Source organism: Alexandromys fortis, unplaced genomic scaffold, assembly GCF_014885135.2.
Source record: "Alexandromys fortis isolate MF-2015 unplaced genomic scaffold, M_Fortis_MF-2015_v1.1 scaffold_77, whole genome shotgun sequence".
NCBI classification, from domain to species: Eukaryota; Metazoa; Chordata; class Mammalia; order Rodentia; family Cricetidae; genus Alexandromys; species Alexandromys fortis.
The window spans coordinates 240,930-257,703 of record NW_026067967.1 but is presented as its reverse complement, the minus strand read 5'-3'; the positions used below and the strand labels follow the sequence as shown (position 1 = coordinate 257,703).

Here is a 16,774-nt window from a genome sequence, read left to right as displayed (position 1 = left end):
CCAAAGCCACAGAGAAACCCTGTCTCGAAAAACCAAAATAAATAAATAAATAAATAAATAAATAAAATAAAAATAAAAAAATAAAGTCATCATTATAAAAAAATAGGTCTCACATGTCAGGCAACAAAGAATTAGAATTCATTTTTTTTCTCTGATGCATATGTCATTTCCACAGAAGTATGTGGAGTGTGGTCTCTGATGTCAGGTCACCTCCAATTTGAAAAAGTTACCATCTTCAGGATGGCCCCTCTCCTCTTTAGATAGCTCTAAGAAATTTCCTCATAAGGTTGTTGTAAGGTTTCTCTCCTTCTAAGTTTTTGTTAATGTGTCCCAGTTGAAGTATTTGATTTTTAAATGAGTAATTCTTTCTCTAATCTTCTCTCAAGTCTTTTCATTATTTGATGAAAACCATCATGCCATTCCTGAATTTTCCTGGGTTCCATATTCTTCCCCTTCTCCCTTTGTTTTCCTTTCTGATCCCTTTAATCTTATTTCAAATATCTATTACCTGTCTGTCATCTTTTGCCAGACATTGAAATGCAACTTTTTATTTGCCCTCAGTGAAATTGCAAATCGGCAGGAAAAAGGTACTCACCCATTTAGTGGCAGCATCCTCCCTCCTGTGGTTTAATTTATTTTCGTTGTATTCAACTTTTAAAATTTTTTACTTATTTTTAGTGCATTGGTGTTTTGCTTGCATGTATGTCTTTATGAGGGTGTTGGATCCCCTAGAATTGAAGTTATATATAGACAGCTATTAGATAGGGGAGTTATATATAGACAGCTATTAGATGCTGAGTGGTTACTGAGAATTGAACCTAGGTCCTCTGGAAGAACAACCAAGTGCTCTTAACCGCTGAGCTATCTTTCAAGCCCCATGAGGTTTAATTTTAATCCTTATCACCCTCTGAGTCATTTTCTTCCACATCGGCTTCAACATATCATCATTCCTTAACTTGTGGTCTTTAACTAAGTGGACTGGGCCCCCCTTAGTGCAGATCTGGAAATTTCTCTTACATTGCACTGAATAAAGTTAAAGGTCTTCTGATCGGGTTAGTGATTATTTAGGAAAGGAGAAGTCACAGGATGGTTGGTGAACGCTGCAGAGGTTGATTCAATCTTATGTATATTTTCCTAAGGAACATTCACTCCACAAGCTAAATGCCACACTGTCATCAGGTGTGTCGAGGGCACACAGGCTGGTATGGTCATCCTGGGCTGGTATTTTCAAGGGAAGGTGGAATAGAACACAGTGTATTGTTCTGACGTAGATGAGGGTCTTGACAACCGTCAAGGCTCACAATGGGCAAAGTCATCCAAAAGTCGAGCCATTTTATTATGACCCCAGGTCTTCCTCGTACGGGAAGCCCAGGGCTTATGCTGGTCAGCTGTGACTCAGTAGTGGTAGAAAAAGGAGAAAACAATGCCCGTTGGTGAGTCACCATGGTTACCGGCTTCAAATAGGACTGGTGCACATTTACTTCGCTCAAACTCACAATATCTTCATGGTAAATTTGATTTACCTGCTTGCATGTTAAATATTAAATCAGTGGCTGAGAGTAAAAAATAAAGTTTTTCTAAAGAAAACCTAAAACTTTGTAGAAAGGAAGTATTGGACTTTTCTGTACAGATTTGTAAATGAAAATTTGTGTTCGTATCCCAGTGACCTTGTGCAAAGAGATTGGAAGTGGAACTTATTTATTTCCCATATTGCCCCTCAGACTTCTCTTTAAATTCCCTGGAATGAAGGCTTGTCATTCTTGGCAGTAAGCAAGGCTTAAAAGATGAGAGGCAAAAGTGGACACTAATGGAGCAGTCAGATCTGTAGCGTAATCAGGATGAAAACCTCTCTGAAGACTTGAGAACACACAAAGGCTGCAGGTGTGTGTTAAACAGGACCCAAGAGTCACCACAGGGCCAGCTACTGCCACAGCACAGTGAAGCCTGCTTCTTTCACAAGATCATTATTTGAAACCAGGATTTTTATCATCGGTTAGTAGAAATCCTACTTTTCCATGCCACAGTTACATAGCCTAGAATAAGTCTAACAGTTGAAGAGAACTTTCTTTGTTTCTGAAAATCTCAAATCTAAAAAGCAAGGCAGATTTCAGAGCAAAAGACCAAGATCAAGGGTACCTCAGAGCTGTGCAGTGAGAAGAAACAACTGGATTTCCTCGAAGGGAGATTTCTTACTCCCCTGAACAGTGAACAAACTGAAAAGAATGACTCTTGTTCCTTAGAATGTTCGAGAAAGGAAGAGAAAGACCACTGTTAACTAAGAGGCACACACACACACACACACACACACACACACACACGTGTGTATGTACGTATGATAGATATGTAAAAAAAAATCTCCCTGTGGAATTATGCAGCGTCCCCTCACAATTAGATCATTCCCTTGCAACCTCAAAGAGCCTAGGACTCACTCTGGGATGAACAAAAGCAAGCACCATCTTAAGCTGCATTCGGAGCTTCTGTGTCACGCCGCTTGTCACAAGGAAGCTTCCTGGACATTTTAGACTTTTTGAAAAAAATCTGCAATTCAATAAAAATGAAGATTTTCCTTTTAGGTCACCGTTTCTTCTGGCAGACTGAGCCTAAAGTGCACTTTATTTTCCTTTAATTTAGCAGCTCCAGCAGCTTTTCCAGTTAAATCGACTGTTCATTATTGAGCCCCATTTATGAAGGGGCTGTGCGGTGCAGTTTAATGAATCCTTGGCACAAAGCTTCCTTTCAGGGCCGGCAAAGAATAGGCGCTGTTCAGGCCCTGTAGGGCTGTATGTCAAAGCCAGCCCATAATGCCTGTCAGCCAAGGGCAGAAATTCCCACTGATATAAGAATGTGCAAGAAATCAACTCTCACCACCGACGAGCAGATTAAGACACGATCAGGAAATGAGACTGTAGGTTTAGAACAGTGACACCTGCTCGAACAGAGCTATTTTCCCATCCCTTGATCACGGCGGCGGTTGTCGTGGGGGTGGGGCGGAGCTGAGGCGTAGCCAAGGCTCAGCGCTCTGCTCTCCAAGTCCTCTTGCTGGAAGGAAAGACATCGCCAGTGGGGGTGGCTTTGGGCTAGGCCCTCTGCTAAGTGCCTCCGCACACGTTTTAAACTTTAATCCTTATAATGAGCCTGTGAGGGCTATTTACATATGATGGAGGAGGAAACTGAGGCTCGCGTGCTTTCCTCTGGGGTTCATGATTACAATGCTAATTAGCAATGACGGGGTGGAGTAAATGTCTACCCGGCTGTGACAATGGCTGTCTTTGCCAGGGTTCTGAAGTGAGGCTCAATAAGTAGGTCTGATCCTTCGGAAATATCCAAATTTTAGTCATCGGGAATAATGAAAGCTTTTAATTTCTTGGAGCATATGTTGGGCGCTGTGTGCTGGACACGTGCGACGGGTGTTGCAGCAATAGAGGCAGAAGGAAGAGAGCTTGCTAGGTGAGTCGAGGCGTGGTGGTGAAGGAAGAACCTGTTTTCAGGGGTAGAGCCCTGAGTACGGAACTGCCTGTACGAAACCTTAGCCGAGTTCTCACCAAGTGTGGGCTGTGATGAAGGTCAAAATGGTCAAAGGATTATAAATGCCTCCTCTGAACCCTCATAAAACACCCATCCCTGGGGATTCTGGGTTCTCCAGATGAGTGCGTGGGTTGGTTTTCTTAAAATGTCACGGAGTAGATGAAGTGTTGAAGTACGGTTTTCAAGAAGGTAAAAATAAGTTACATGTAAAAGATACCCTTCCAGTTGCTAAGTAGTAACAGAACCATTAAACTGTTAGGATATGTTCAAAAGGCATTTAATAACCCATATATATGACTGATATGTTAGATAGCCATATATGTAGGCCATCTCAGGTAACGGGTTCACCTCAGTCTTGCTATTCTTGACTCTCTGGACCCCATCTATGAAAAGTAGCCAGGATATGTGCTCGCTCGCTCTCTCTCTCTCTCTCTCTCTCTCTCTCTCTCTCTCTCACACACACACACACACACACACACACACACACTTACTGTATATACATAAAGGCATGATAAAGATACATATGCAATGTTACCATAAGTTTATTGGGTTATGTAAAAATCATCTAGCTATTTTTGTGGTTTTCTTTCCATGGGGAAAAACTATTTGCATATATACTGAATGAAGCTATCAGGTATGAAATAATTTGATTAACTTGGGCACTTTTAATAATAGCAAATGTAAGACAAATTAAATCACCTTCCTGAAAACAGTCCTTCGGTGGCTTATCATCAGTAGAACCCTGAAAAAGTGTGAGGTACATCTTTCTGTCTTTCTAGGTTTGGGGTAATTTTCCTGACAACCCCTGCTTTCTATGGAAATTCGTATGTGCCTAGAATAAAGAGGTGATTTGTTTACATCCCGGTGAGCCAGTGGCAAAGCATAGCAGAAGCTCAGCTCTGTTATCCTACAGACAGGGCTTGTTCCATTTAGTGCTGGGGAACCCAGGAATCACATACCGACCCTGATTCCTTAATCTGGCATTGCCAATGGAGCCCTGAGACGGAGCTTGCATTTTGCGGAGTTTAAAGAATCAACAACATGTATTCTTTTCTTTGACATTTCAGTTAATTTCAATTTAATGAAGGATTAAAAATCTATGTGAACTAACTCAGGTTCCTCAGGTAGAAGTTAGCAAAACTTAGCATTTGCTTCTTGCTGGTAGGACAGACACAGCTTGTTTCCTGTACAGACGGATGGAAGAGAAGCTGGGGGATGAATCCGCAGAGGAGGGAGGAAGTCAAGACTGACTGGGAGAATTGGATCTACCGTGGGTCTCAGCTACTCTAGCTCTGGGGCTGATGTCATGAGATAGGAAGAGAAATAAGATCTTTGCTTAGCATCTTCAGTGGCTCTTTTGAGGATCAAGTCTAAGCATTCAAGGCACCCTTCCGTGTGTGTGTGTGTGTGTGTGTGTGTGTGTGTGTTGCTTTAAAAAAAGGCTTCATATTTCAGGGAAGTTTTATATTTGTTATATAATTAAGAGGAAGGCATCCCCGATGGAGATGCCCTTTACCCCCTTGCCCTTTGCCACTGCCCATGGCAGGTGGAAGAACCGGTCCTGAGGTCATATGAGCAGGAAAGCTGGCCCTGCCCCTCACCAGCTGCAGCACTCAAGAGAACAGGCCCTGTATCTCGCTTGGGCAGCACAGTAGAGCTGGCCCTGCTAGTGTGGGTGTAGGGGTAAGCACATGTAAGCCCTGAGTATGTGGGCATGGAAGAGCTGGCCCCATTACTGTCTGTCATGAGGTGGCATGGGCGAGAGAAATAAGGCACCCCCTCACTCCTTGCCGCCTGCAGCAGACGGGAGAGCTGGCCTTGGGAGCAATGAGAGCGGGAGAGCTGCCCCTGCCCCTCAGCAGCTGCAGCTCTTGGGAGAGCAGGCCTACGCCTCGCCTAGGTAGCTGCTGGTGGTGGTGTGTATGTGTGCCATCCTTGAAGGTGTGAGAGCAGGAGAACCGGTCCCTCACACACACACACACACACACACACACACACACACACACACACACACACATATTCAGGGGGTATTTCTGAACTCTTATGTTACATGGATCCCTTTGCCTATTCAGTCACCAACGTCATGTTTTCTTGGCTACCGTATCTAAAGTAAGTTGCTGAAATCAGAGAATGACATTCCAACTTGGTTTTACATCTTTAGGGTTCTGTTACTACCCCGTGATTTTGTACTTTTATGTTACTGTTTATGGTGATGCTGTGAGGGAAACACCCTTGATCAAAACTCTCATTGCCTTTTAACTTGGCAACTTAATAAAACATTTAACAGCCCCTCTCCTCCTCCTCCTCTCCTTCTCCCGCTCCTTCTCCTTCTTTGTAGAATTTCCCAGCATAATGAACTCTTATCTTCCTTTCTCTCATGCAGCCCAGAGGCAGTTTTCTTGTGTGTCCATTGAACAGTGTCCTGAGTATTGGAAACCTACGTTTGTCATTTGTCTTTGTCCAGTGCATGGTATATTTAGGCTGTAATAAGTCTGCAGTGAATGCCAGCTGGACAAACAACAAATTATGTAGATAATTGAAATATGTCTAGCTCCTTAGGACTAATACCGAGTGATGTATGACTACTCGGTGCTTAGGGTGCTTAGGGTGCCTGACGCCTTACACCTCCCCAGGATAAATAAGGGTTAGAAATAGTCAAGTAGAATGGAAATCAGACTTGAAGGTAGCAAAGATCTGGAAATCGAGGATTTGAGGTTAAAATGAAACACTGCTGCTACCAGCTGGCTGGCCCTTGGCAAGCAGCCAACCGCTGCGAGGCTAGGTTTCTCCAGTGAGTAGAGAAATAACCTACCAGGAAGTACCGTTAGAAGGGTAAATGGATATGTGTAAGGGTTCAGAACTGCTTCAGATGTAAGGTGAACACTGAATCCATGCTTGTTGAGTGAATGAACACGGGAGGGATTAAAGAAAGGCTGCAGACGAGATCAAGGTGAAATAGCAAAGAAGGACGCGGGAGGGAGACCCAACCGCTTGAGAGTAGGAGGAGAAGGTGGGAGGCTTTTGAAGGAGTTTAGAATTTAGGGGGCTGAAGAGATGGCTCAGAGGGTAAGAGCACTGGCTGCTCTTCCAGAGGTCCTGAGTTCAATTCCCAGCAACCACATGGTGGCTCACAGCCATCTGTAATGAGACCTGGTGCATTCCTTGCCAGCAGTACATTGTATGCCTAATAAATAAATCTTTAAAAAAAATTAATGTGGGCTTTAAATAAGACAAGAGTCTTAGAAAATGCAATGGCATTGTGGTTCTGGGGTTCAGTTTTATAGAAATATGACTCAGTGCACATTTGCTGTTTTAAATGTTGAGCTTGCTTGGTGAAAGACAAATTAATAACCACGAAGACAGACTAAGGACAGCACAGGAAAGTGGCCATTGACGGGAGAGTCAACGTTCGCATTCTCCTCTCGTGAGTGATTTGAAGGGTGAGCAGAGTGGGCTTTAAACCCAAGTGTGCTGTCCTAAAACTTGAAAGTGCTGCCTTTTAACTCGTTTCCTCCCTTGATGTAGCCAGGAAGTTCTCTCCTGAAAGAATAGGCAAGCTTAATGCAATTATGCGTTGCCCGTCCTCCCAGGTGGAGCTATGTGCTGGGCAACTCCAGCTGGCCTCCCACAAGAGAGAGTAAACCTCAAATGTCCCTCAAGCCATTGTTTTAGCACTCTGCAGAGCTGTGTTCCAGCGGCTGATCGGAGCTGCTTAAGCTGTTTAATTGAATGAATTCAACCTCATATAATAGGATCTAGGTCTTTAAGCATTTCCGTCTGGTGCTCCGGATATTGAGCTGCTGGGCTGCTCCAGGGGCCAGGCCTTATCGCAGAGCTGGGCGTTTCTAGCTCACAGTCTTAGGTTTTGTTGCAAACCTCTGTGAGCTCACAGCAGACTTGAGCTTTGTTCTGACAGATGCCACTCCACATCAATGCAGCTGGAGCCTAGTGTCCCTAAGAGTTTGGTTAAAGTCTGAGCAAAAGAGGATGCCCTGCGGGAGGAGTTGTATAATTTCCTTCATTTTCAGGAAGAAGAAGAAGAAGAATTATTCAGAGATAAAGGCTTCAACTCCATCTTGGCCTCACCTGCTTGAGTCTGAAATAGAAGAGCCACTCACTCTATGGAGCAAAACCTGACGAGTTAGAACAGAAGAGGATGGAAGAAGGAAGGGCAGGTTGATTTTCCTTCTTTTCTTGTCGATACAGTTTACACCGAAGAGAAGCTGAGTTTTCTTTCTTGGCGATGTATGATTTAAAAGGCCAGCATGATGGATCTTAAGAGTACAGATTTGACTTTTGGCTATGGCTTGAGAGCCCTCTATGGCTTCATGTACTGAAGTGCGATGCAACCCCTGTTGTGAGGCTGGAAATGATCTGACTGCAGTGTTTAGAGGCAGGGATAGGGCCGTGGGGAGCGATTAGGATTAGATAAGTCATTAGGGTGGAGCCCTGTGATTGGATCCTGGTGGCTGTATAAGAGGAAAGAAAAGACCAGAAACCACACACACACACACACACACACACACACACACACACAGATGGGGTATCATGTATACATATATATTCATATGTTCCTCATCTCTAGCCCTGCCCCACTTTGGGACTTTGGCAGTGAAAAGGCCACCAGGGCTAGGGAGATGGCTCATCAGTTAAGAGCATTTATGTTCAATCCTTTTAATAAAGTAGCCTAGTAACAAAAATGGATTAATACACACCTACACACCCAATGAGGATACAAAGCACTTCTTCTGACACTTCTTCCGTGATCCCTCTCAGTCAATCCTGTAGGCAGCTGCTCTTCTGGTTCCAGGCATCATACTCATCCCATGTAATATTTTTGAGATAAGTTTATTGTACCATGAGTAATAAAAACCTGGAGGCAGATATTGGGGTTCAACCTGGAGATCAGAAAAGCAAAAGAGTCAACCACCAGAGAGCTCTAACCTCTTCGAAATCTTCAGACTGAAAAGAGAGTGAGTTCCTGTTTCATCTCGTTTTATCTCTGGGTTTTTATTGTCCATGCTACGATGTATGTAATTGCATTTTGCTTTGCAATTTTTAATAATAAATCATACTCTATTCTACTACACAAAGTAATAGCTAAAATAACTCAGCAACCATTCCCTGTTCATACAATTCCCCATTGTCTCCCTACTATTTATATAGTAAGAGCAAACTCTACAATCCAGCTAGGACCTCCTTCTTGTCACTTCTACCCCTGCGAACCATTTTCCACACAACTATCTGATTGTCCTTCAAATACGCTTGTCTCTTTAGTGTATTCTGAGGGGCTTTGTCTTCACGGGAAATGCTCTTTGTCCGCCCCTGCCCCACGCAGGCTCTTCTCAGCCTTCAGATCTATATGAAGGTTCCCTGCTGTCTTAGTTAGGTTTTTATTGCTCTGAAGAGACACCATGACTATGGCAACTCTTATAAATAAGAACATTTACTTGAGGGGGCTCGCTTACAGTTTCAGAAGTTCAGTCCATTATCATTCTGACAGAAAGGAAGCAGGGCGGTGTGTAGGCATGCTGGCTTGCAGCTGAGAGTCCAAACCTTGACTCAGAGGCAACAGGAAGTCCATCCCAACAGTGACTCACTTCCTCCAGCAAGGCTACACCTCTAATTAGTGCCACTCCCTTTGAGGGCCATTTTCTTTCAAACCACCACAGGGCAGTGGTCACCTAGTTACTTCCCTTGTCTCTCCTGACATTCCTCTGTGTACAGATTGCACCTTTTGATCTGAGAATGGAAAGGTGTGCCCAGACTAGTGTCAGGACACTGCTGAACTCTTTGAGTGAAGGATTAAAAAGTACGTATTTCTTTTGCTTTTTGAAATTATAATATCATCCCATCATTTCCTCCTTTCCTTTTTTCTTCCAAATGTACTCGTATACCCCCTCATTCCTTTCTTTCAAATTCATAGTCTTTTAATTAATTGTTAAATATATACACACATATATGTGTATGTGCACATATATTCACACATACATAAATACAATCTGCTCAGTTTGGGTAGCAACTTGTATGATGTTTTCAGGGTTGACCACTCGGTATTGGATGACCAATTGGTGTACTCTGAAGGATTTTAAACTAGAAAATTGAGAATTTAATTATATTAACATTTGAGTTGATAAGTATTTGCCAAACAGCTTGAGCCCCACATGAGTTAAAATTTTGTGACAATTTGGAAGTGTGAGCCATGAAGGTTTATTTTCTCAATTGCTGACTCTCTTCTTAATGATCTGGTCTCTATCTCTGATCAGGTAAAGAATTTTTCCTCTAAGTTTTCCAAAACATTTATCCACACAGAGATGTATACAAATAAACACACAAAAATAAACTTACATATACATAAAATACACACATGCACATACATTCACACATGTAATATCATATATCCTAAGGTTCACTCTGTTAACAATATTTCTATAGTTGAATTAGTTTATTTTAAAATTTTATTTGGGAAATTGTAAGTGTGTATTATAAGGTACTGATGCTGTGTTTTGGTATAGGTAGGCATTGAGAAATGATTAAACCAAGCTAACTAGCGTATCATCTCATGCTTATTTTTTTATGGTGAGAATATCTGAAATTTACTCATTCTTAAATATATCATGCTTTAGTACTGACTATATTCATCAGGGTATAAAATAGATGCCAAGAATTTACTCCTCTTGTCTGACACTGTATGTGTTTTAGTCTGTAGTTTTTAAGGACAGGGTCATAATCTGCAGACTCGGATGGCCTCAAACTCATCTGTAGCCTAGGATGGCTTCAAATTTGAGTTACTCTTTGTCTCAGCCTCCCAAGTACTGGGATCATAGGCATGTGCCACCATGCCCAACAGCTTGGTACATTTCAGGGGACGTCCCAGCCCCCCCCCAATACATCCCTATTAGACTCTGGCAACTACCATTCTACCGCATGCATATGAATTTGATTTTTATTTTTTGGCTTGGAAGATTACACACAAATGAGATCAAGCTAGCCATGGTGGCGTGTGCTTCTAAACGCAAGTCTATAACAAACCAAACTGCACGTTTATAATATATTTCAGTGGTAAGTGCCTGCCTGACTTACGTAAAGCTCCCGGTTTTAACTCTCAGCTCTGTAAAACCAAACCAAATCAAACGAAGCGAGAAGTGATATTATCCAGTATGTCCTACGCCCAGCTTGTTTCACTAAGCACAGTGTTCTCCAGGTGCATTAATGGCTTTGTAAATGACAGAATGTGATGTTCTGAGACCAAACAGCAAACAAATTTATGTATATACACCCAGCGACAAGTACAGAGTGGGAGGCAGTTGGCAAGGCGATGGCTCGGTTTCTTTAACAAAACAAACACAATGCGGATGACAGCTGCTAATGATAAAAAGGACTCCAGAGATACACGAATTCTTTGTCATTTCCTTACCAGAAGGGTAGAAGCTAAGGTCCCACCCCTTAAATTAGTAGTAGCCTTAATCACTTGCTTAACCAACAACAAACAGTGAGAGTGACTTCCTGAGGGTTCCAAGACTAGAAACCTGGCAGATGCCTCAAGGGCCTCTTTGAGCATCTTCTCTAGGACCTCCTACCTTTCTTCCTAAGAAGTCAGAGCCTCTTAGATCAGAATGCTGGAGACACCAGCCTATGAAAGGTGTCAGTTTGAATCCTCAAGGTCAGCCCAGCGTCTCATAGACCAGATGTTTCATGTATTCAAATTACTGATCTGCAACATTTCAAACTTTGATAATGTGTCCATTGTTTTGTGCTGCTAAATTTTGGAGTGACCTATTACATAATGAAAGATGGGAAAAGTAAGATTTTTTAACTTGTGTTTTACATTTATTGGTTCATGTGTGTGCATGTGCGTGCATGTGTGCACCACGGAACCTGTGTAGGGGTCACAAGACAACTTGTAAGAGCTGGTGCTCTCCTCCTACAATGTGGGTCTTAGAGGTGGAACTTAGGTGCAGGCTTGGTGGCAAGAGCCTCTATCTAGTGAGCCATCTCCCTTGCCCAACATTTCACATTTTAACCCAAAAGTTGAGATGTAGTGTTGGTAGACGGTTTTCGGGGCGGGGTGGGATGTGGGGGGTAGGGTTGGGTGAGAAACAAGGCAAAAGATACATTGAGTGTGTGTGTTTGCGTGTGTGTATTTGTAAAATAACATTGTATTAGGATGAAAATGATACCTTATAAATTGTGGGAAGAATTAAGTTGCTTTTTTTGAGATTTTCCAATTAACTAGTGACAGGAAATTGGTTTGGGAAGAAAAAAAAAGATGCATAATTATTTCTTTCATGATGAATGTGCACTCCTGGCACCTCCGAGGACTAAGATTGTCCTGCAGGGAATATGATTAAAGTAAAAAGAGGGAAAGCAAAATAAGTAAGTCAGCTCTTGATCATGCTGCTGTATTTACCCACAGAAAGGAGGCAGCTCTCAGGTGGGCTTTTGTTCGAGTAATGTTCTGAAATCCTTGTGTAAAAGAACAATATGAAATCTCAATTCTCCCAAATGGTTTGGGGCGAGTTCAGCTCTTGAGCCCCTGGGGGGCTCAGTTCCCAAGGAGACTAATCCCACTAGCTCAGCATTAGGCATCACCAGGAGGAAAGAACTCTGCACTGGAGATCTGCAGATCCCCTGGTGCAGGCGGAGTTGCGTCCCTCTGCTCTATAGGAAGGGAAATGTATTGATGTCAAAGCCATCAAGGGAATACTTTTACTCAGGGGGGAGGTGGAGGGGCTGGAGGGGCTGGCGGGAGTGAGCCACTGGCTCAACTAAAACCAATTTCATCCCAGATAGAACTCTTCCGAAAAAGAAAACAGTCAGACTAGGTCTGGATAATATGGTTTGATAAGTTTCAGCTCTAGGAACTTCCTCTGGTTTTAGAATAATTTAAGCAAAAGTTATTTTCTGTTGACCCTTTCCCATAAACATCATTGCTTTCACTTACTATGCCTCTTGGTTGTTTTTTCAGAGAGAGAATGCATATTTGCTTGAAATACTCAGGCATATTTTTTAAGTCTTTGCTCCGACACTTTCCTGTCTTTGTAAATAGCTTATCTTCTTTGGGAAGTCTTGAGGGTCGTTTTTATCTCATCAACTCTGGAGCCTTTAATTTACTTAGGTCATATACTAATGACTCATGTGCATGTCTGACTTTCTGTATGCATGTCTGTCTTTCCACTAGAATATATACCACAATGACTCGTGTCTGCCTTTCCATTAGAACATATACTACAATGACTTGTGTGCATGTCTGTCTTTCTGTGTGCATGTCTGTCTTTCCGTTAGAATGTATACCACAGTGACTCATGTGCATGTCTGTGTTTCCATTAGAAAGAGCTGGAATCATGGCTTCTTACCTCTGCATCCCTAGTGTTTACTCCAGTATATACACTGCCCAGGGCGAGTGTCAATATTTTTCTGCTGAATGAGTAAGTGACTGGATGGGCATAGACGGCAGTGTTGTGAATCATGAAAAGTTATACATATTTTACTTTCTATACACATAGTTGTCAAAAATGTTCACTTCTATTATCTTGTTGGTTTCTCACCAAACAGTTCTCCTGTTATTTCTATTTATAGGTTAGAGTCCACAGGAGAAGGTTTGTTCTGTCAGACAATAAAGGCAACATTTTGCTCCAGGGACAGCCTTTGGGTATAACTTCAGCTTCATTCACTGTCCTCTTCAAGTTTGTATAGCCCACAGTCACAGCTGCTCCCTTGCACTAGGAAACAGGCACTTGGTTGGGTACAATGGACAAATGATATTGATTTTATGATCCATATGTTGGAATAGAATGGGTTGGACATAAGAAATCAAGAACATGGAGTTCATTAGGGCACTATTTTATGCCAGAAGGAGGAAGTGAGATAGCCTTCACCGTACCAGGAGAAGTAACATTTGCCTAGCTGGTCACATGACCTCTCATAGCCCATGGGAATAGTTATGACTATTCTTGTTTCTCAGATGAGGAATGGAAATGATATAGAAAAGTTAGCTTTGATGTGTAGAATTCCAACTTTCTAGGAATGAAGGATTCTTACAGATGAATCTTCATGGTCATTTATTTTAAATATGATGTTATTAGAATTTTGGTTTCTTTGAGACTTTGAAGTATAGAATCCTGTGCAATGGGCCTCTGGGCATTTCTAATCAAACTCTTGGCACCTCTACTGGACTCTGTGTGTCTAGCCAGGCTTTCAATCCCAGTCATAAGGCAATTGAATGACAAGGCTTAAACCAGAGCCCAAGTCTTTTACCAAAAACTTTTCATACTGGACTGTGTTGTTCATATTCTCTGTCTCAGGAATGAATCTCCGGTTAAAACTATCAAGGGGATCGTTTAAAGACAGTGGACATGTGTGAAGGAAATCTACATGGCCTGAGAGGTAGGAAAGAGGAAAACCTAAGGCGCGGAGTGGGAGCTTGCTCTCTCTCGGGCTTTAGGAAGACTGACTTCTTCCTTATTTGTCAATCAGTAGTAATAAGAGCTTGAGGGTCTCTGGAAACTGATCAGAATTTTAGACTCAGAGTTTGAAGAAAGAGAATTTTCCTCCTGCATTCTGGGAATGGCATCATTTTGGGAATGGAGTTGTCTGACTGGGCTAGATGTGTCTGTGGCCAGTTCTCCGAACTTCTCAGAGGTCCGGTTTCTTTTGTTGAATGATGATAAAAACACGCAGTTCACGAGGTTGTTGGACAGGATTAAAAGTGATAATAAAGTACGGACAATGACTGGCTGAGGGCAAACATCCAGAAGCTGCAAACTAGTGGACCTCAACTCACTGCTTCCTGAATTGAGATTGAAACCCAGGTTTGTGGACTCAACGTCAACTTTACCTTAGGCACCCAGTTCAGAGCCAGGGTGTGTTTTTACAGGGGCTGAGCTGGGTTTGAACACAGGCTTTCTCCTCACCCCTGGCGGTTGAGGCCAGTCAAAACAAATGCCCCGGGGCACAGGGCAAAAAAAGGGTTAAGGCTTGGTAAAGCTCAGAAAACAAGAAAAGCCCGAGTTCACTTTCACTTTTGCCCCACCCCCTAAGCCTGGCTAAGCAAGCCCCTCCCCTCCGCTACCGGGGCGGTCGCCCGGCTATCCCACCCTCCGCCTCTGGCTTACAAGATCTAATGAGCTCCCCCGGGAGGTTGAGCCTCGAGCCCGGGTCCGAGTGAGCAGACAGCGCCGCACCTGGGCGGGAGCCGACCGGGAGCGGACGGGCGGCGCTGCGGACGGAACCGCGGCGATGGCGGTGCAGGCTGCGCTGCTCAGCTCGCACCCCTTCATACCCTTCGGTTTCGGAGGTTCCGCGGAAGGGCTGGTGAGCGCCTTCGGAAGTTTGGACAAGGGCTGCTGTTTCGAGGACGATGAGAGCGGGGCGCCCGCGGGAGCGCTGCTGTCCGCATCAGAGGGCGGGGACGTTCGCGAGGCCACCCGCGACCTGCTCAGCTTCATAGACTCGGCGTCCAGCAACATCAAGCTGGCGCTGGACAAGCCAGGCAAGTCCAAGAGGAAAGTGAACCACCGCAAGTACCTGCAGAAGCAGATCAAGCGCTGCAGCGGCCTCATGGGCACCGCGCCTCCGGGACCACCATCCCCGAGCGCGCCGGACGCACCAGCTAAGCGGCCGCCGGGCGCCCCGGGAGCCCCAACCGTCGCCGCCCCGGCGCACTGCAAGGCCACCCCGAGGAGGGAGGCGACACAGGCCGCGGCTGCCGCCAGCCTACAGAGCCGAAGCCTGGCTGCCCTTTTCGATTCTCTGCACCAAGTCCCCGGGGGCGCAGATTCGGCAAGCGGTGGGGTGACCGTGCCGGTCCCGGGCCTCGGGGCAGCGAATGCTGCGGGCGACGGGGCCGCCACCGTGGTGAGCTCAGCGGCCCCGGGCACCAGGAAGGTTCCTCTGCGCGCCCGCAACCTGCCCCCGTCCTTCTTCACTGAACCGTCCCGGGTGAGTGGAAGCAGCGGAGGCACCGGTGGTAGCGGCTGCGGCTGCGGTCCCTCGGGCCAAGGAGTGAGCCTGGGTGACCTAGAGAAAGGGGCGGAGGCAGTCGAGTTCTTCGAGTTGCTGGCGCCGGACTTCTGCGCTGGTAACGAGTCTGGGGTCTTGCTGGCCGCGGAGCCTCTGGACGCGTTCCCAGCTGGAGCCACAGTCCTACGGGGACCCTTGGAGCTGGAGTCGGGCCCCTTTGAGCCACCAGCGATGGTAGGGAACCTACTCTATCCTGAGCCGTGGAGCGCCCCGAGCTGTCCTCAGACCAAGAAGCCTCCTCTGGCTGGCGTTCGCGGTGGCCTGACCTTGAATGAGCCTGTGCGCCTCCTGTACCCCACCGCCTTGGACTCTCCAGGTGGGGAGGACACAACAGCTTTGGCCTCTTTTTCCCCCTTCTTCCCAGATTGCGCGCTGCCGCCGCCCCATCAGGTGTCCTATGATTACAGCGCGGGCTACAGCCGCGCGGTTTACCCCAACCTCTGGAGACCCGACGGGGTCTGGGAAGGGGCGTCTGGGGAAGACGGGGCGCATCCAGACTGACTGTGAGGTACCCTTCCTTTCCCTTATGACTGCTGTGTGGGTATCTCCTGAGTGGAGAGAAGATGTGAAAATATTAAGTGAAGACAAATTGGATTTAAAACAACAGCAACTACAACAAAACAAACCACGCTTCATCTAATAAAAGAAACTTCAAGACGAGAGATGAAGGGGAGTGGAGAGTTGTTTTCACTAGAATCTCAGATTTTATTTTCTTTAATTCTAAGTGGCCGTTAGATTCTTACTTGGGGAAGAAGAGCCCTAAAATCCCGAGAGAGGGTTTGGGGACTAATCGGGTGGGATGACGGAAGGGTCAAGAACAAGACAGGGCTTTTGTAGCCACCTGCCTCGTCTCAGTTCAGCCAAGGTCAGTGTGTTGAATGTCTGTCCTTACCCCTTTCAAGCAGCGCCCTGGTGTCCCCCCACCTTGAGTACGTTATGAATTAAAGCCCATATTGAAAGAATCAGAGCAGAGATATGTGGTCTTTGAGTCGAGTGTTTTCTTGGTCTTAGTGTTTTCACAGATCTCCCAGCCTTGCTAGGTGGAGGCTGCAAACGGTTTGGTGTTGGTAAGGCCCTATCCCAGTGCTGACCTCCCTAGCTTCCCCTTTTTCCTTTTCTGCTGTTTTTTTGGGAACAGGGTGGTGGGTGGAGGCTGACAGTGCCATTACAACTGTTTCTTCTACGGTGTTGGTTATTGAGCCAAAGACTTCAAACATGCTAGGCAGAG

General features: G+C 45.0%; 1 protein-coding gene across 1 annotated transcript; it reads left to right on the top strand.

The window, feature by feature from the left end:
• The first annotated feature begins 14,626 nt into the window (after positions 1 to 14,626).
• Positions 14,627 to 16,502, top strand: Fam181b (family with sequence similarity 181 member B). The gene has a single exon (XM_050154591.1). The coding sequence runs from the start codon at positions 14,764 to 14,766 to the stop codon at positions 16,045 to 16,047; it is 1,284 nt and encodes a 427-aa protein (XP_050010548.1). The 5' UTR covers positions 14,627 to 14,763; the 3' UTR covers positions 16,048 to 16,502.
• Positions 16,503 to 16,774: the final 272 nt, after the last annotated feature.